The sequence below is a fragment of the Thunnus maccoyii genome, chromosome 20 (genome assembly GCF_910596095.1).
Source record: "Thunnus maccoyii chromosome 20, fThuMac1.1, whole genome shotgun sequence".
NCBI classification, from domain to species: Eukaryota; Metazoa; Chordata; class Actinopteri; order Scombriformes; family Scombridae; genus Thunnus; species Thunnus maccoyii.
Genome location: NC_056552.1, coordinates 17,145,495 through 17,165,515, shown reverse-complemented (window position 1 = coordinate 17,165,515; position 20,021 = coordinate 17,145,495). Strand labels below are relative to the sequence as shown.

Sequence of the window (20,021 nt, the reverse complement as noted above, 5' to 3'; positions counted from 1 at the left end):
CAGCATATATATTAATTTAAAAAGAAATTCGTTGTGCTTTTCAGGATCTCTTTAATTACACACATTACAGTATGCTTCCATAATGCATCTAAAATCCATTTAACACACACAATATGCAATCTGTCAATTAGATTATGGTGTCTTGTGTGCTAAATTGACTTGATTTTGGCCTGAGGGTGGCTCAAGAGGAACGTTCATAGATGGTCAAAACTGCAAAGGGTTTAGCTTTGGGAGAGCATGGATGTTATCAGTAAATTTTATGGCAATTGTCATATTAGATTCGGATTTGTCTTTATGTTTTTTGGCCTGATTGTGTCACTTGGGGAGAGACCAGGAGGTTTCAAATGCATTATGGTTCATGGACCATGAATATCCACAGCAAATCTGATAAAAATCAAACCATACAAAGTCAAAGTGATGCTACAGGGAAGGTCAAACGGTCATCAGATTCATTAACTATCATACACTGGGGGCCAGAGCAAATTTCATGTGGCAATCCACTCAGTAGTTGTCTAGATATCTTGAAAAAACTAAAATAAAATAATATTTTTAAAAAATTGATGTTGATTTTTGGTTGCATTTTGGAGGAAACTGGTGCTTTCCACGTCATTGCAATACACTGGATTAACAGTACACAACATGAACACACTGTACACTGCAGCCTGCAGAAAAGACTGTAGTGGACGATTGTCTTTGTGGAGAAATACAGTCATGTGCTAAGGTACAGAGATGGTAAAATGCAGCACAAACAGGCATCCTCCAGTTTAATGAGACATCCATGCTGGAGACAGAGTGGACACTCTGACATAAAGAACAAAATGTCTCAGGATTAAAAAACCAAAACGCACACACATCAAATACTAAGAGAGTGCTGATACAGTATAGCTCCACAGCAAGGAATGTGGTGCTGGTTTCTAAAAGGAGAAGAAAATTTCAGAGCTCTTCTAAACTGGGATCGTCTCAGTTGCTATAGCAATGGTGGCAGACGACCACACACCGTCTGAGAGTTTATGTCTGGCACTGACAAAATTTAGTGGCATACCTCAGGCAACACACACAGGTTTGTGGTAGAGTACAGGTTTGCAGTGACCTAAAAACAGTAGATTTTTGGATAAGCAAGGTTATTTTGTAATTACTACGCTGCACTGAATACATTATTTGCTGCACATTTATTCACATCGTCCTTGTGTGACTCCTACTCTAGCACACGCGCATTTGTCCCACTTGACGCATCCCTTCCTGCTCATACCACTCTCTCTCTTTCTCTTCTCTCTGCACTGATATTCTTTTCCTCTCTTTTTCCTTTCTCTTCCCAGCTCTCCAGCTGTGATCAGGCACTATTTCACATGATGCCTGGGTGTAGATTCGAGGGAGTGGAGAACATCCCCTCACAGTAAGCGCCTGCTGAGATTACTATCACTCTCCGACTTTTGAATCTTCCATTGCATTTTCAGTGTCACGCCTGCAGCTTTTTTGCAAAATACATCAGGGAAAGAAGAATAGTTCATGGAGCATCCAACGGCTTCAGAGTGATTCATCTGTAGGTGCAGAGGCAGGAAACTGAGGTGACGCAGGAGGTTTAATACTGTACAGTATGTTCCCTGTGGTGTTAAAACGGGCATAAAATAATATTACTCTGCAGTCTGTGACTTAAAAAACTTAAAAATAGTCATAGTAATCTCCCCTCTTTGTTTACTATGCATACAACCTCCACAAGAATGCTTTGCCTATAATTGTTTGCCCACTTATACGGCTGAATTTCCGCTGAAGAAAACCACAGGAGGTGGTTTCTGTAAAGACACAACAGCTGTATCATTTTATTGTTCACCAGAAAGATAGAAATGTTTAGTAATTACATGCCTGTAACGTCTGTTTGCACAAATCTGTCCTTATCTTCATCTGTGAAATAAAGCTGGAAAGGATTTATAGTATTTCTAGTATTACCAGGCAGAATCTGGAGACTGTGAGCGCTATGTAGGGCCAGATGTTTGAGCTGAAAATGGTCTGTCCAGGTTCAAGTTCAAGTTCATTATCTTACTCAATTTTTCTTTTAAACTATTTAGCTACACTCGGAGGATGTGCTGCACGAACATTCATTTTTCCTTTCTAGTTCACTTTCATCCATATACCCTGGTGAAGCTACTGTACATAGATTTGACAGCCTCTTTTTTCTGCCAAACATTTCATGCTGTGATAACATCATGCTGAGAGTATGAGTAGGATTTTGTTTTTGTTCTGCTGACACTTGAAGAAATCTTGAAATTTTGTTGTATTTGTCCAAACAGTACATCATAAAGATCATGGTGAAACCTGGTAATTAACAGTTGGGATATATTGACATGAATCAGGATAGTGAATGGTCTCCCCATCAGTCACAGAGTCACCTCATGTTACCGACATTAGCCCTTGCTGAGAGAGCATAACTGAGGAGGATTTAACACTTGATCTCATGGAGACAGCTACATCCAGGGAGATCACTTTTCCTACCCGTCCATGCTCCTGGATCACCTTCTGAAGGCTTAACATCCTGCTTGCTCCAGTCCCCTGAATCAATTTGGTTTAACCGGGGCTCCTTTAAAAGCTGCAGCTGAGGCATAATCCTGCATTTTTGAACCTCTGAAGGGTTTCTTCACCCAAATCGCAAAAGGACATATTTTTCTTCTTAGCCCCAGTGGTATCTAGCCATGCAGATGTTGAGATAAACAGCAATGTGTCTGTGGATTATCCTGACAGTTGTTGCTGCTGAGTATTTCAAATGTCATTTTGGTGTTTTAACCGAAAAATAGCAGATAATGCTATTGATGAATGGGGAAATGTGTTTTTTTGGGGGGGGGATTTGTATGACTTCACCATTTAAACTCAAACCCTGCATTATTGCCTCCACTTTCTGGCTGAATCCTGAGTTCAGCATCTTCCATCTTCTCAGATGTGCATTGGAGCTTACACAATTAGGACTATTACACTGCCACTGGGCTGCTGTAGCCCTTTAAGGGCAAAGAACAGGCTATAACAAAGGACAAGCTTCCACTCACTACACAAGCCCGGCGTGTCATGGTTGACCTTTCCTTTCTCTTGCACTGCCTGAACTGATTAGCTTTTCTCAGTGGCAGATAGACCACAGCTTACCGCCACTGTCTAAACTCAGTCTGATAACAACTTGAGCAAACTCCTCCACTCTGACACAACAGCTGAGGCACAGCATGAAGTAGTGGTGGCTGATAACTGTTCTCATCCTCAGTGCCATATTCTAGCTGCCCTTGAACTCATTTGCTCTTTGAGGGCAGCAGATAACTCCTATCTACAGATGTGTTAATTGGGCTTTCAGAAGGAAGTCAGCATATTAAAGTAGTCTGGGGGATCGCTGGCGTACTAGACCAAAGCCTCGGGAAATCACATGTGATTCAAGCTGACCTTCATCTAATGTGCGGTCTGGGGACTATACAAAGCTGGGCTGAATTAGCTTTGCCTACACTTGCAGAAAAAAAACCCAACGCAGTATTTATAACTACCCACAGAAATACCCAGGAGCCATAAGATGTGGTACATGAATTTATTTCAACATATATTAACATTTTGTTTATTCTTTTTCTGTTTTATTAAAGACACAATATGTATTTACATAAAATTCTACAACAACATTTGCTGGCAGAAAAACAGTTTGATTATTGGATCAGGATAGACCGGGTAAGTGAAAGGCTACTCACTAGAGTTTAAATAAAACTTGATATAATTTGACACCTCATCATTAAACTTGACAATTCCTGTCATAACAGTCCATGAGAAACAACACTGGTAATTGCAACAACTGATAGCAGTCTAATGATGCTAATGGCTATGATGTATAACAAAGCCACAGCTGCTCACACCACAACACTGTGTCAAGTTGGGGCTACATGTACACATAAGTTATATAATGTTTGTGTGTAATGTTTTGTTATGATGTGTTATGTTAAGATGCGTTATGTTGTGTTATGTCATGTTGTGTTGTTATGTTGCATTATATTGTATTGCGTTATTTTATGTTGAATTATGTTGCGTTATGTTATGATACCTTATGTTAAAATGCGTTATGTTATATTGCAATATGTTATGATGCGTTATGTTATGATGCGTTATGTCATGATGCGTTATGTCATGATGCGTTATGTCATGATGCGTTATGTCATGATGCATTATGTTATGATGTGTTAGTTATGATGCGTTATGTTATGATGCGTTACGATTCCTTATGTTATGATGTGTTATGTTATGTTGCATTATGTTATGTTGCGTCATGTTATGATCCGTCATGTTATGATCCGTCATGTTATGATGCGTCATGTTATGTTGCGTCATGTTATGTTGCGTCATGTTATGTTGTGTCATGTTATGATGCGTCTTGTTATGATGCGTCTTGTTATGATGCGTCTTGTTATGATGCGTTATGTTATGATGCATTATGTTATGATGCATTATTTTATGTTGCGTCAAGTTATGTTGCCTCATGTTATGATGCGTCTTGTTATGATGCGTCTTGTTATGATGCGTCTTGTTATGATGCCTCATGTTATGTTGCGTCATGTTATGATGCGTCTTGTGATGATGCGTCATGTTATGTTGTGTCATGTTATGTTGTGTCATGTTATGTTGCGTCATGTTATGATGCGTCATATTATGATGCGTCATATTATGATGCGTCATGTTATAATGCATCTTGTTATGATGCCTCATGTTATGATGCGTCATGTTATGATGCGTCATGTTATGATGCATCTTGGTATGATGCGTCATGTTATGTTGCGTCATGTTATGTTGCGTCATGTTATGTTGCGTCATGTTATAATGCGTTATGTTATGGTACAATGTTATGTTGCGTCATGTTGAGTTATGTTATGATGCATTATGTTATGATGCATTATGTTATGTTGCGTTATGTTATGTTGCTTTATGTTATGTTACGTTGAGTTAGACACACCCTCTGACTATCACTTAAAATCAATCTGATCTAACCCTGTCTTTCTCTACTATGTAGATTCTACATTATCGCGCAGACAGAATAGCAAGATGTAAGGCAGGGCTAATTCACATTCACTATAATCTACTGACGGATTACGTTTTGACAAATCCTATGAGGCAGGCAGCATCACAGCGTACAATACATCTCTTTGACAAAGCTTCCACCTCAATCAGGTCACCTTTGCAGAGTCAAGAGTGAGGATGGAAAGAGACAAGTAAAATGATTGTGACTATCAAGAGCTTTTATCATGCCTGATGAAACTGGATAAAGACTTTGGTCTGTGAACTGGCTCATAAAATACAGGAAAATGTCTGTCTCATCCACTATAATAAACTGAGCAACTGTCATGAGAGGCTGTGGATGACTGGGAGGGGGGTTGGTGACCAGATGTTTCATTTGGGCTCAATTAGACTCGACGTTCGAGAAGAGGACAGAAGCTAAACCAAGAGGAGCACCGGCGCTGTCACTATAGCGACAGAGTTGATGGGCTTTCATGAGAGGAATGAGGGAAATAAGGACAGTGAAGACAAGTACACACACTCCATGTGCACACGCAGACACTGACGTACACACCTGACTGACATAACAGTAACACGATTCAAGCAAGAAAAATAAAGGTAATGAGCTCTCACTGAAGCATTCAGACTTATAGATGCTTTCATAATTAGCGGTAAATCTTTGGAAGCCGAAGCTTTAGCTTAGCGCCGGTCAGGATCAATCATCAGCTCGCAGAGCGGCAGTGGCTGACACAGAGGTCATCCCCCCAGACAATAAACACCTGGGCTCTGCTATTCTAGAGATACATTTGGATGAATTCCCAGAGTGAGAGAGAGAGAGAGGCAGGAAGATTAAATTTAAAGGGAGCATAGAGGGTGAGAAACAACATATTGCGTTGCATGTTGCATTTTGATAATCAAATATCGGAACACCTTTTGTGCTGCTGGGTATTTAATTTGTAAGGTGTCGACCTGTAAAGCAGCCCTCAGTAGTTATAATGGATTGAATGAAGACAGAATGGGCTGTACTCAATGACAGCCAGGAAGCACCGATGACTGTACACAGGAAATGGATGTTGCTCATGGTAATGGTGACAGGAAAATGCAGGAATGAGTGATGTCTATTCACCAATTTGGGTGTCATACCTGGGTCAAGTTCAGATAAAATCCAAAAGAAAAAAAGAGAACAGCAGCTGCTACCATGTTATACATCGTGATAGGCTCTAGATTATATTTCTATATAATTTCTTCATTGTGATATACTGTACATTCGGTCATATTTTTTTGCTACATACAACGCGTTGCCCCAACAGTAACTGTAAAACCCAAAAACCCCCTTTCCCTGTTGTAGAAAATTAGTACAGCTACATAGTTGAACTACCTGATATTACGGTGCACTCCTTGAAATATCAAAGTATTTACAATATAGAGTCATAGTTTTCTCTAAGATTTCTCCTCCTTTACAAAAATCTTGTGCTTTAGCATTTGAAACACCCACATACACGTCCAAACACACACAGCAGGTAGAAAAGAAACAATAAAAAGACATTTCTTCTCCTCTTTGTTCACTGCCATTTCACTCAGAAAATGTACAATCCCTGTATTCTATTGTGTTACATTGGAGATGAAACTCATTGAGAGCAGTTCATAGGTGGCAGATGTGTTTTCTAGCCAATGGCTGGCTGATTTCCATCAATAATAAAACAGGAAGTGACCCACCGAAGTGTCCTGAGGTGATGCCTATCACTGAGAACGTGTCTCTCAGTGTAGACACCTATGAAAGCATGTCTGATACAAACTGCTACATTGAGGTTTCCTTTTTTTTGTCTATAACACGTTCTCTTTGAAAAAAAAGTCGATGACTGAAGTTATGCATTGGAAGTTAAAAGAAAGTCTGAGAAATGGCAGTCAAATGTAGTTGCGTAGATTGCCCTCGGATCACTAGCTTCCGACTGAACAGCATCACCTGATCAGATGAAGATTGGCCTCCCCGGAGCTTATTCTGAGATAAAGAGATGCTAAAGTAAAGACATATAGATTAATGAGTGAGAAAAAACAGGATTATTTTTATGGAGTCTCTAATTATAGAATCATTAGCACCACCACAGTGTATGGGTAGAAAACACAAATGTCTGGATGGCAGAATGAGCTGCTGAGAGGAGCAACATCAGCGGACTGTTAGACGCTGCCTGCGTGGCCTCTCAGCTGGGGAAGCAGTCTTTGGTCACAAATCAGAACCTTAAAGGCATGTGCCAGTGATCGGCTGTCCAACTGTGTACCGCTGATTGATGATGTCCATTTCCAGAGCTGGGGATTTGATCCTGAGCTTCCATTTCATGGTTAAAGTACTTCTCCTTTTTCACTGGAGTCTCTGTGGTAGTCATTAACACCTCTTCACAGCTTGTTATTACTGCAAAAAGCCATCTAGTTTTCACTGCTAATATTAGTGTGGTCACACACAGATTTCGATGGCGGTCGCCATCACCATCTGGCTTTTGTTCTTGTCTCGGCCTGGAGACTGGTGCTGTCCAGACTCCTCTCTTGGAGACAACGGGTCGGAGAGGACACTACGTTTGAGTGGTGCCGGGCGAAGACAGGATGTTCCTGGAGGGGTGGAGGGTTCAGGGTGTCTGTGGGAGGAGCGTGATGAAGAGGATGACGAGGAGGAAGTGCAACTGCCAGTGCACACTCCCGAGCTTGACCTCTCACCTCTCTTGGCTCGGCAAGATGCTCTGCGCCTGAGCTCGCTGACCAGCTCATACTTGACAAAGCAGAAGACGTCCTTGACTCCACAGCGTTTTTCTGGCTCAGCGGCTAGCAGCCTCTGAAACATGCGCAAGGCATCATCAGTGAAGCGGCGCCACTGAGACGGATATGTTCCTACAGGACATCCTGCTTTCTGCCAGCGCCGGAACTCCTCGTAGAAGGCATCGGCTGGCAGCGCTGCCTCCCAGGGGAAATTGCCTGTCAGCATACAGAAGACCAGCACACCGAATGCCCACACATCCAGACTGGTGGATACCAGGAAACCCTCAGCACGGCTGGCGCGGCACACCTCTGGCGCTGTGTAGGGGATGGTGCCACTCACCCGTTTCACACGGCAGCCCACGCGTCGGGTCATGCCAAAGTCGGCCAGCTTGATGCGGCGGCACTCACGGTCAAAAAGGAGCACATTCTCTGGTTTGACATCTCGATGTACCAGATTTTTACTGTGCATAAAGTCCAGGGCCAAGCCCAGTTGTTGCATGCAGCGCTTTACCATTTCCTCTGGCAGACCCACCTGAAAGGAAGAAAAAGTGAAAGCGACAGAAAGTGTTGGGAGACAGAAAGAGAAAGAAGATTTGGATTAATGCAGTCCAATAGATAGAACAGTACATTGTGTAGGAGGTGACACTATGGGAGGTGATACAAGAAAAGAGCTTCATGGTGAATAGGTTACAGTACTGTTACAAAGAATAGGTGATGGTTATATTGTGTAGAGGGATGAAAGTACAGGGTGAAAAGTGATATGCTCCAAAAAGAAAAACTGAAACAAAAGTTCCGCTGCAACCATTTTTAATGATTCTTTAGAAGAACCTTGAAGTCAAGTGCTCCCAGCACATCAACTGGAATAGCACTAAAGCAAAGTGAGAGCTCTGCGCAGAGAGAAAACCGGGACGAAGACAAGGCTCCAATCCCAGGAGAGCTTGTTAAAACTGCTGTGTCTGAACATGGCGACCGATTGGAGCAGCCCTGGCTGAGTGAGGAAGGTGATTGGTGGAAGGAAGAATGATAGCCTTACCTGTGGGGGAATGATGTCGAAAAGGTCCCCGGCGGGGGCATATTCTTGTCCAAACACATAGCTGTCCTCTGTCTCAAAAAGCACGTCCAGGACTTTGATGATGAAAGGGCTGCAGCTAAGTGAGCCTGTTAGACTGTATTCCCGCAGGAAACTCTTGAGCTTCGTCTTGTTCTTGGTAACAAACTTCAGCGCCATTTTGGTACCTACAAAAATCAAATATAAATATGTCGAGCAAATGTATGTATACAAAGGCTGCACATATTAAGAACCAATACTAGTGTATTAAGCTTGTATATCAGATAAATACTGCAAATATTGCAGTTGTTATTAAAAATAGCACAACTTTAGAAGGGAATTGATACTCTAAGAGAGTGGGGAGATCATCGAGTAACCAACCCTGTTTTAGTAACAGCTGCTACGATCATTAATATAAACATGTACAGTATGTATGACTGAAGGAATCTCACCTCCACTCCCTATTACACACACAACCAGCTGTTCACGATCACAGCTGCAGACATACAGAGGCTCTTCAGAGTGCACGTACAGCACTTTTAATCTCCGATGCCCTCTCAGCTTCACTCTGCACTACTTTACAATGCTCAGTTATGCTGCTTTCAGAATGAGCCGGCTCTCTAACCTTGATTCTCTTACGACCAAGGATTAAACAGTAGACCAAGGTCTACTGTTTAATCCTTAACAAACCCTTTTAACTGTGCTGAAATTAATTTCTCGGCACAGAGCCTTGAGACTTGCTGATCTGCCTTAACTGGTTATCCTCAACTGTGAGGCATGCAGAACAATTTGCTTTTAATATTCTCTATTAACAATTCTTCTCCACATGTGCACCTTATTAGATGCATTAATTGTCAGTCAAGAAATACTGTCAAAACAGTGAGAAAGGGCGAAGATCTTTATCCATATTTGGAACCCAAGGATGATGTACTCACCTTGGGTTCTATGTGCCACCAGATCCACCTTGCCATATGTGCCCTTCCCCAGCTCGCGGATGTGCTCATATTGTTTGGCTACATCTGCTGCCGACAGCGAGGTGATAGCCAAGGCCTGCATGTCCTCCACAGGCACCCCTCCGCAGTAGCCCATCTTGGATGTAGGGGAGCCCCCGCCGCTGCCCACCCGTCCTGGGCCAGATGGAGAAAGAGACAGGCTCGCCTTGACGCTGTGGGGCAGACTGAGAGGAGAGAAAAACACTGCTTAGAGTCAGGTTTTCTGCTGCTGTGATGATAGCAGGCAATATAAATGTTATGCATGCGTGTGTATATGAATGAATGCTCTTAAGTATCTTTATGTTTGTTGGCACGTATCCATATGGTCTTGTTTGTACAGCTTGTCCCCGTGGATGGTTAAATCAGGAAGGCTTTAACAGACATTCATTTCCATACAATCAATTCAGGGTAGGCATCAACAGAGGAAGTGCTTTCAGTAAATGTATTGGACTTCCTGCTGTCCCTCTACATCACTTTGGCCAGCTTTCAGATATGGCTGGTCTCAGACAGCACTTACTGGCAGACAGCTATGGGAAAATCAATATGGCCAGGTAGAAGGAATAACAAATGGAAACAAATAGAAAGCCCTGATACTTTCAAGGTGTATACATGCCGGTAAGACATGCCACACATCATCTGTGACCGCTCTAAAAAGTGGCATGCATATGCATATCCTATACACACAAAATCAGCATGTATCGTACCACTACAATCAATAGCATGGTTGTGAGAAAATAGGTTACTAAATTTTGCTTGGAAAACACATTTGGTTTGCACAGCGGTTGCTCTGAGTATTTCAGTCAAACTGCTGAAGCTGAAAAAAAAAAAAAACTGCAACAGAAAAGTAATTGCTGATTTTCCGAGGTGCCAAGTTTGAAATAGGTCAAACTGATCCTGGGAGGAAAAAAATATAGCTGTATTAATTGCAAGCTCAGATGGAGTCAGGCACACTAAATATACTGACTGACAACAAAGTGAAATCAGAGATGAGTGACTGTGCATGTGAGGTTCTGTTACAGCAGTTTGAGCGAACGGTAAGTAAACTGGAAGATAAAACTGAAAAATAAAACTGTGTAATAAACTGCGCAAAATGGACTGTCTGATGAAATGGAGTGGATCACACTAATGATCTTATCCATTGTCTCTGCCTCTCTTCAACCCCTTCCCTACATACACAATCAAATTAAATCACCCAATCATGCACAGCGCGCACACACACACACACACACACACACACACACACACACACACATATATGCACTCTAATAGGCATCAAATCAGCACAAACAATTTGGCTGATGGCCTTTTTCATCCATCATTCAAAGCCAACCGCTTCACTCTTTGTTCTTCTCTCCCTGAAGCCAATTTCTCAGCTCTACCAGGTTCAAAACACTTGAACAAGAGCATCACAAATGTATGTGTATCAATTGTTAGGTTCATTTTGATAGAAATGCTGAATTTATGCACCGTTCCAAACATGGAACAGGAAGTTTTGTTCTGTTTTTTCTTCAGACAATCTGAAGGTGTTTAGGTTCCTCAGCTATCTTGTGGGAAGAGCTTGATAAATATAGCTATTAGACAGCGAACACTAAAATAGTATGCAACCATTTGCAGCCCTGTGTTCTTGGCTCATCACTCTTTGTCGAGAAAAAAAAACAACAAAAAAAACAACAACACTGCAAATAGAAATAGCACCCTGTGTACCATATGTATTTCTGCAGATCACACTTGCTTCTTGATTTTTATCATAAGCATGGAGATAGTTATATAAGAGACTATGAATATTGTAGCCTACTCATGCTGAGTGTGCCCACTGTATATAGCCTTCAGCGAGTCAACACAAAAGTTGATCGTTATCCAGACCATTCTGTGTGTCCAGGTTTGGTGATTAAACATTTAAACAGGACAGACAGACTGGAAGCATTTCCTCTGACCGCCCACCATGCATGGGCCCATAACCTCCACCAGCAGAGCAAAGGGAGCGCTTGTTTACTGGCACTCCTTCCAGTCAGCTCCACGGGCAGAATGTGCAGCACTCCAGCATGGATCTTAATCACATTATTCAGCTCCCACAAAGACAAAAGCCCCCCTCCACACACCCAACAGGGCAGGATGCTTTGCACTCATTTCCTTTGCAGAACTGGATTAAGACTCCTGAAATATGATGAGTGGTTGGAAGATAGTGCTCTCTCCGCAGCTGCGATGACGCTGTAAATGTTAACCAGAAACTGCATTGTGGTGCCTTGGAGGTGTGGGGATGAAGTTATGTGGTTTCTGAGATGATTGTGTGTGAGTGTATGGGTGGGAGGGGAGTGTGGGAGAGGAGGGGGCGTCTGGTATATCAGTCACACAGTGACACTCTATCAAAGGCCCTTTGTGTTCCTACCTCTGTGAGGGAGCAGCTGTGAGTGGTCGTGCTCGACCACAGCCACATGCCCCACTGATCTCCCATACTGCCCTCTGCTCCTTTCCTGTCCTCTCAGGCGGCTAAAGACAAGGTAGCATGAACACGCTACACATACAGATGAGGATTTGGCTTGAGAGACATTTTAATGTCTGTGGGTTTTTAAGCCATTCTCACTCATTCTAAATCATCTGTAAGCCTTTAAAAAAAGGAATCCTGGGCTGCTCGCTTATTACTGCATTGTTCCTGTTACTGTTATGGTGGGAGGACCTCATAACTTCAATATTGGTGATTTTCATGTTTTTATTGAGATGACAAACCCTCTAGTATCTGAAACCTGCACAAAATCCCAGTCAAAATCTCAATAAATAAACTCAATGGTGAAAGCAAGGACATCCGTCTAAAAACAAGGCCATTTTCCTAATTCCTGAAAAGTGGAGATATAAGGTTTTCGCTCAGCAGCAACAATCTGTTTTTTCAGCCACTAATTTCCCTTAAAATACAGATTGACAATCTGGCTCCATTTAGCTTTACTCAAACAGAGACGAGTGCATTCGCAGTGCAACCCTCTTAAAAACTAGGTTGCTCCCAGAAAAAAAGAAAAAAGGCAAAACATCCTGTTTTACCTCCTAATAACCACAGCGATGCTCTGGAAAACCCGTTGTGGCTGAATCCACGTGTTACCACATGAGATTAAACTGCAGAAGCAGCTGACCTTTTCTTTTATAACACTTTGAGAGGAGAACAGAGATGAACCCTGTGATGCCCCTGGCAAGCGTTCCCCTTGTCACAGACAGACAGTCTCTTTACAGCCTTGGGGTGTGCTCTTGACATGTGTCCTCTCCAGTGTGTTCATAGCCTCTGAACATCGAGGGTTATACTTTTGAGTTTGTCTTTACTGTGGACTGCGGACAGGTTCATGTTTGTGGTTTTGGGTGACATCTTGCAACAGCTATTGGATGGATGACCATGAAGTTTGAAACATATATTCATGTTCCCCTCAAACTGAACTGTAACCTGGAGGTGGTCCCTTAACATTTCATTAGCACCATCATCTGGTCAACATTTCAGTTACTCCGGTACTTTGGTTTATGACCACTTAAAAAACTAATTTAATTCCCAAAAGTCTCAACTGTACCTTAGGTTTAATGCTAATTAGCAAATGTTAGCATGCTAATACCCTAAACTAAGATGATGAACATCATACATGCTAAAAATGATCACGTTAGCATGCTGATGCTAGCATTTAGCTCAAAGCATGCTAGCATGTTGGCGGACTCTTGTTCACGATATTTCAAGATTGGCTTCAATAAAAAGAGCTATTTGCTCTTCAAAGATTACCTGTACTAATATCAACAATTCATCACCATAGAAAAGGGCAGCTTGCAGTTGGACAAATTATATCGTTGGTATTGTCATGTGACTTTCATCAGGGACAATAATTGTGGTCAGCTATTCCTTCTCCGAGCACAAATTACGTGAGTAATACAGTTGCAATGAATTGTGGCATGACACTGATTACCTCATAAAGACGATATAGAGAAGAGGTTCATGAATACAGATTGAACTACAGGATATTAGTTCAATTGTAATTGTGGAAAAAATGGAAAATTAGATATTAGTTGATGTTGCACCTTTCATCTGAATCAAATTTTAAAGGATAGATTCACAATTTTTCAAGTCTGTATGAAAAAAACAGTCAGGTGCCCAAATGAACACTGAAAGAGGTTTTCCTTGCAGTAATCATTCCTCCTGTTCATACTGGCCATTAAAAGATCCCCTTTAAATGTGCTTTCAGTGTAAGTGATGGGGGCCAAAATTCAAAATAATTTTGTGCAAAAATGTATTTTAAAGTATATCTGAAGCTTATATGAGGCTTCAGCAGCATGAGTTAGTCATAGCAAGTGGATATCTGCCACATTTACAGTCTTTTAGCATCAAATTCCCTCTTTGCCTTTCCTTGGACAGTGTTTCCCTATAAGTATAATAACAAAAAGAGGGACTTTGGCACTAAAAAGACTAACATTGGAAGATATCTATTTGATTTGAATAATTTGGATGGCCGAAGCTTCATATTAGTTTCAGATAAACTATTAAATACATTTTTGCACAGATGGAGGCTTGGTGGATTTTGTCCCCCATCACTTACATCGTAAGTACATCATGAAGGGATCCTCTAATGGTCAGTATGAACAGGAGGAATGATTATGGCAAGAGAAACCTTTCTCAATGTTCATTTTGGCACCTGACTATTGCTTTAAGAAAGACCTGAAAAATTGTGAACCAATCCTTTAGTGTACAGAAATCATATATCTAAAGTGGGAGAGGAGATCAGAGCTTTACACACAGCGTTTGCCTTTTCTTAGTCCAGCCCTCATTTTTCCTCTCCTCTTTCCCTCTTGTCTGTTCCTGAAAATGTAAACAAGGGCCTAATCAAAGAAATAGACTGCAGAGCCTGCCTAACGTCTCTACCTCTCTCCATTACTAATGGACTAGTTGCTTTGCTCTTGGCAGAAGAGTCATTATGGGTGAAGACTGATCTCCTGTGTCCAATTTACTGTCAAAATGCCCAGCGTGCCTTGCCTCTGGGTCAAAGTGAAAACAGCGGCTGAAATGTGATGTGACTGATGTGGTTTCTCTCACTGTCCGTCTCAAAATAAAACAGTTGCATGCATGCATACACATCTTGACGGTATGCATTTTGTCAATCTGTCTGTGTCCCTCCCCTTGTCGCCTCAGCGTGGACGGGTGGAATAAAAACAAATCACTTTGCTCCATGAAAAAAAAAAAAATCTATCACTCGATCAAATCTAAATGGGCTTCCTCGTGACAACCAGTTGCAGTCAGGACACTCTGTTCCCTACTCAGGCATAAAAAAAAAACGGAATCACCTTCTTTAGCAGCACAGAACATCAGAGCTGGTGAGTCGGTGGGGTTAGCGCCTCCATCAACACACAATTGAAGAAACCTCCCACTGTGCTGTGATAGGTGAGCCAGCGGCCCAGGCCACGGACTCTCACTTTGACAAATCACCTGCTCTCAGCAGTGCCTGGCTGCCCATATGGAGGAGCCCCGCTGGGTCTGAGTGCTGCGTAACCCATCCCTGACTTGTCTCACTTCAACTCTACTTCCCATCATACCTCTCTCTCTCTACATCCCGACCATACACCCTATGGAGCTACCGCCTGCTGAAAGGTCCCGGCGGAAATGCTGACAGCTATCGGGCCCCCTGCTGGGATGACCCAAGACCCGAGAGGGATAAACCAAGGTTAAATGGATCCAAACAACGACAGAGATTAAGTATGGGTGATGATTCCACTAAGACATTGCGTTCAAGTACTGTATGCTGACCATCAAAGAGAGAAAATGAAGAGCAGGGACAACAATCACGTGTCAAAAATCATGCCACTGCAGAATCCATCAGTACTGTAATTTGGGATTGAGGTTTTGGGAACCTGCAGAACATCTGGCTGTGAATGCCAGTCATAATCAATGTCATCATCACCCTCATTGTAATCATGTCCTGCAGAAATCATTCAGCAGTGAAATATCACTGCAATAAGCTACCCAGGGAACATACTGTACCTAACCCCCCACTCTATCACAATCCAATAGCCTCAAGTTCCAATAGGGAGGCTTCGCACGCGCGTGCGTGTGTGTGTGTGTGTGTGTGTGTGTGTGAGAGAGAGAGAGAGAGAGAGAGAGAGGAAGACCAGGATTGGGGAAATCCAATGAGACTGAACTGAAGCATCCCCCCCACCCCTTTGTACCACATGCTATACAGTAGACTGCATCCCTTTGATGTCAAATACATGGGGACATGTGACTCTTGTAAGAGCTCAGAAAATGGGGTCTAAATGGGGGCGTGGCTAAATGATGTAACTGCACTGCTAAGGAGGACACTGCTGTTTTTGTTTTTTTGCTTTTTTTTCGGGCCATTTCGTCCTCCACATCAAGTCAAACTAACAGTATATGGTGATTTGTGACGCTGTTCATACACAGTAACCTCTAACTACAATCGATGCAGTAATGTTGATTGCTGAGGCTGCATTCAACCTCTCTCTCTCTCTCTTTCTCTCTCTCTCATTTTCTCTCAAATTCAAATTCAGCTATGCCTTAATTGCATGACTGGGTATTAGCCGTTTCTGCATAAGCAAGCATAGCAATAATAGGACACAATTAAAATATGACACAATTAAAAAAAAAACAATACACCAAACATTAATTAACCGGTGATAAAATAATTAGCAGCAACCAGTCAAATATATAAATATGACATACATTGTATGAATATATAAATTCAATTTACATACAGTCTACACTTATAATCATACTATAAGTACACCCACATAGCCTATATATTATGTGCATTTGATTGACAGGGCTATAATTAGCATTTTCCCTAGAATAGCAGGTTAGTATGCAATCTGCAGTTTCTTTATTTTCACCCAGTATGGCACAGACTTGCTCTCCACAGTGTCATTCATGGAATAAAAAATAGTATTTTATAAACATAGTATTTCCCTGTTATATATGCAAATTTTGAAAAGACAGGGGAGTAAATAAATGCTACTTGTCCTCTGTGTGTCCTGCTCGACAATGTTTTTGCATCCTTTCTGTTCTTTGGGCAGCCAGATGGTGTTTTTGTCTGTTTTCCCTTTTCTTTAAAAGGATCAAAATTTGGTGTGACTGCAATTTCTTGTTTCAATCTTACCGATCTCATGCCGGAACTGTTTAATCTTGATGTCAGTTTCTTTGGAATTTATGGCTATGTGAGCAGCAAAGACCGGTTTAGCTGGTGTTTGTGTGGCAGCTGTTGGACAGGGCCATCTGGATTCTGTTGCTTTCATACAAAAGCTTTATATTGCAGCGCTTTTACGCGTTTGCAGTATGAGAGGACATCTTTGTAGTTCTGGAGGGCATTTTCGGAACATTTCTGTGGACTCCCGTGATGTTTGTACTAAATTCGAGGTACGACGTGGCCTGTTTATGAGTTTGGGGCCCACTCTCATTAAAGCAAACATGCTTGTATGCATATGTCAGTAAGGAGAATTAATAGATTGTTGGTTGTTGATCACCAATATTTCCTTAGGATTTAATTGAATGCCTATCAAAATTACTGTTCATATAGCATCAAACAATGACAGCATTGTGTGTATAAAGTTTTTACTCTCATCAATCCCATACTGCACATCACCTGCTGCAGGTAGAGCAACCTGAATACTCCTTTAAAGAAACAATGCTGCCAAAATAAAAGTCCCCTACCTCTATTCACCAATACAATGTTTGTAACAAAAGCAAATCCAGGCTGCTGTACTGTGTGTGTGTGTGTGTGTGTGTGTGTGTGTGTGTGTGTGTGTGTGTGTGTTTCATTTGGAGTCCATTACCAGCCTCCAGGCTTTGCTTTTTAACCGGGTTCAGTCTATCAAGTCAGCTGCTCATTTAAATGCATTAGACGGCATTAACGATGAGATATCACCTGTCTGCCCTGGACAAAGTATAAAAGGGCCATTAAAAGTGGAGTGCCCCGGATGCCCTCGCATCCATCTAGCACATACTGACTCACAAATGCAGAGTGGGGGATACAAATAAGAGAGGGGTATCTCAGATAATGTGGAGGAGAATACAAATTAAGTAGCAGCTAAACCATTAACACTATTAGAGTTAATGACAGTCTAATGGCAAGGTGCTGTACCATAACTGCTCTCAAATTTATTATATGATTAGTGGGTCAAAGTTCAGACAACGCAGAGTTACTCAGCAGGGATCAATGTGTGCATCAGAAACAATCCAGCAACTAAACAATATATATATAAAAAACGTAAGCAGGATTTTTAATTAAATATTTTTACTAAATGTTTAAGTTTTCTGCCCTTTTTTCCTTCGCAGATTATTGTATCCTGCAGACACCAGGTCTGAGGCACCCCAGGGTCTATCTAGGTGTTACTCGCTCACCTGCTGGCGACCTGTCTCTCTCCTCCATGGTCCTGCATCCGCTCGGCGAGCAGAGCTGCTGCGCTCCGCTCAGCACTGATCCTCTCGGGTCTGCAGGAAAACTGAAGGAAGTTCTCGATCGGGTAATAATAACAAGGCAAACCGTGCAGGTTCCTCAAAAACCTTGCAGTTTCACGGCTGATGATAAAAAAACAAACAAAAACAGGATGAGGTCCGTCGTTGTGCTTTGCTCGCTGCAAGCCTACGATGACTCTTGTTTGTGGAGATGCTCCTCAGTTTGACACTTCTTTGGGAGGCGGATTAAATCAAAGCATCATCTGATGCTGGATGCTGAGATGTGGACACAGGCTGGGATCCCTCCTCTGAGCTCCCACCATCTCAACCTGCCAAGCAGCGGGAGGAGAGGGTGTGTGTTTATCTTTCGCTCCTCCAGTGGTCCGCATGACCCAGTTCAGCACCACACACACACACGCACACACACTGAGGCGAACCCATTCATTCGCATACACACAGGGGGCTCAGAAAAACCTCCACTCTCTGCAGCCTGCATGGACAAATCTTCATGTTTCCCTCCCAACTCTGCGTTGCAGTCACTGCCGGGGCGATCAGTGTGTTTTGTTCGTCGCTCCAGAGGGACTCTTGGGTTGAGAGGGGGTGGGTAGTAGGGGGGGCGGGGGGGGGGTTTGGTCTCAGATGTTGCTCCTCTGCTGGTCCTACCAGTCAGCTCCTTCATTGTTCACCGTCTCCACCCTCTGGCAAACCAATACGCTCACGTGTCCCGGGTCCTAGCGCCTGGCTGTTTACACACGAACTATCCAACCTCAATGCGTCCATATAAGCTTTTAGTTTTTGATTCATGCTCTGAAGGAACAAGCTGCCCGACTCTTGCATAATTCAACAGCTTATAGCCTCAAGTACTTCACATGGTGACTTTGCCAACTGTTCTTATTAGGTAACAACAAGGCAAGACATTCAATTAATTCACTGCCCCGGCAGCTCCTCTTTACTGTACATGTTTAACGACAGGCCTCCTGCCAGACATGTTTGCCAACCACAACAGATTGGACTGAGAAAACAGCATCGACATGACAGGGATAACCTTAGTGCATCATCATTAAAGATCACTAATCAGATGGGTTAGAGGGTGTATATTTGTTCCCTGGTAAATGTTTTTGTGCTTACTTTCTGTCATCTCACTCCAAATGTCATACAATAAGTTATCAAGGAGCTGCTTCTTTTTATGTCTATTAATTGCTGTTTTTTTTTCTTTCTGCATCTATCTTTTCTTTCTACACTTCCTCTTGTCTCCTAGCCCAGATTTCCACTGAACAGATGCAGGTCAGGCTCATATCTGGGCTGAGAGTGAAAGATAAGCTTTTTTCAAGCTGTCCAGGATCAGCAGGGGAAGAGGAATGAAGCCTAGGAAAAAAAAAAAAAAGTCAGCACAGGGGAATATGATCTTCCTGTTTTCCTGAAACAAAATCATTTCACCCAGGGTTTTCTATCCTCATTGAGGACACGGGTGGATATTAAATAGATGCATCTTCAGCATCATCTTCACATCCAGGTGTCTCACACACAGCAGAGCCAGACCAGCGGTCAGCGAGGCGAAGAGTTTCCTCGGGGGTTATCGTGGGAACATAGCTGTCATAAATCATACTGAAGGTCAAGCACTGTGGGCTGACAGCAGAGAGCACCGAGGGTCAAACACACCAGGGGGACACACCTCTGAGCTGTGAACAAATAGAGCAGGGCTGCTCCTCCGCCCCATCTCTCCCCTCCTCTCCTCCCTTTTCAGACACCACACTCACGTCCTAGTTTTTACTTTTTATGTGTCACCTCAAGTTTTCCACCTCTGAGTTGCAAAGGGGGTGGCCTTGTT

General features: G+C 42.5%; 1 protein-coding gene across 2 annotated transcripts; it reads right to left on the bottom strand.

Moving 5' to 3' along the window:
- Positions 1-4,292: 4,292 nt before the first annotated feature.
- On the bottom strand, positions 4,293-18,780 carry sbk1 (SH3 domain binding kinase 1). 2 transcript variants are annotated; one of them, XM_042398161.1, is made up of 4 exons: positions 18,140-18,780; positions 9,724-9,965; positions 8,774-8,976; positions 4,293-8,272 (listed from the first exon to the last, which is right to left on the bottom strand). In XM_042398161.1, exons 1-4 carry the CDS (start codon positions 18,175-18,177, stop codon positions 7,445-7,447), a joined length of 1,311 nt encoding a protein of 436 aa, XP_042254095.1. In that variant the 5' UTR covers positions 18,178-18,780; the 3' UTR covers positions 4,293-7,444. The 2 variants fall into 2 exon arrangements, with proteins under 2 accessions (XP_042254095.1, XP_042254096.1); XM_042398162.1 differs by lacking the exon at positions 18,140-18,780 and adding an exon at positions 12,811-12,855.
- Positions 18,781-20,021: the final 1,241 nt, after the last annotated feature.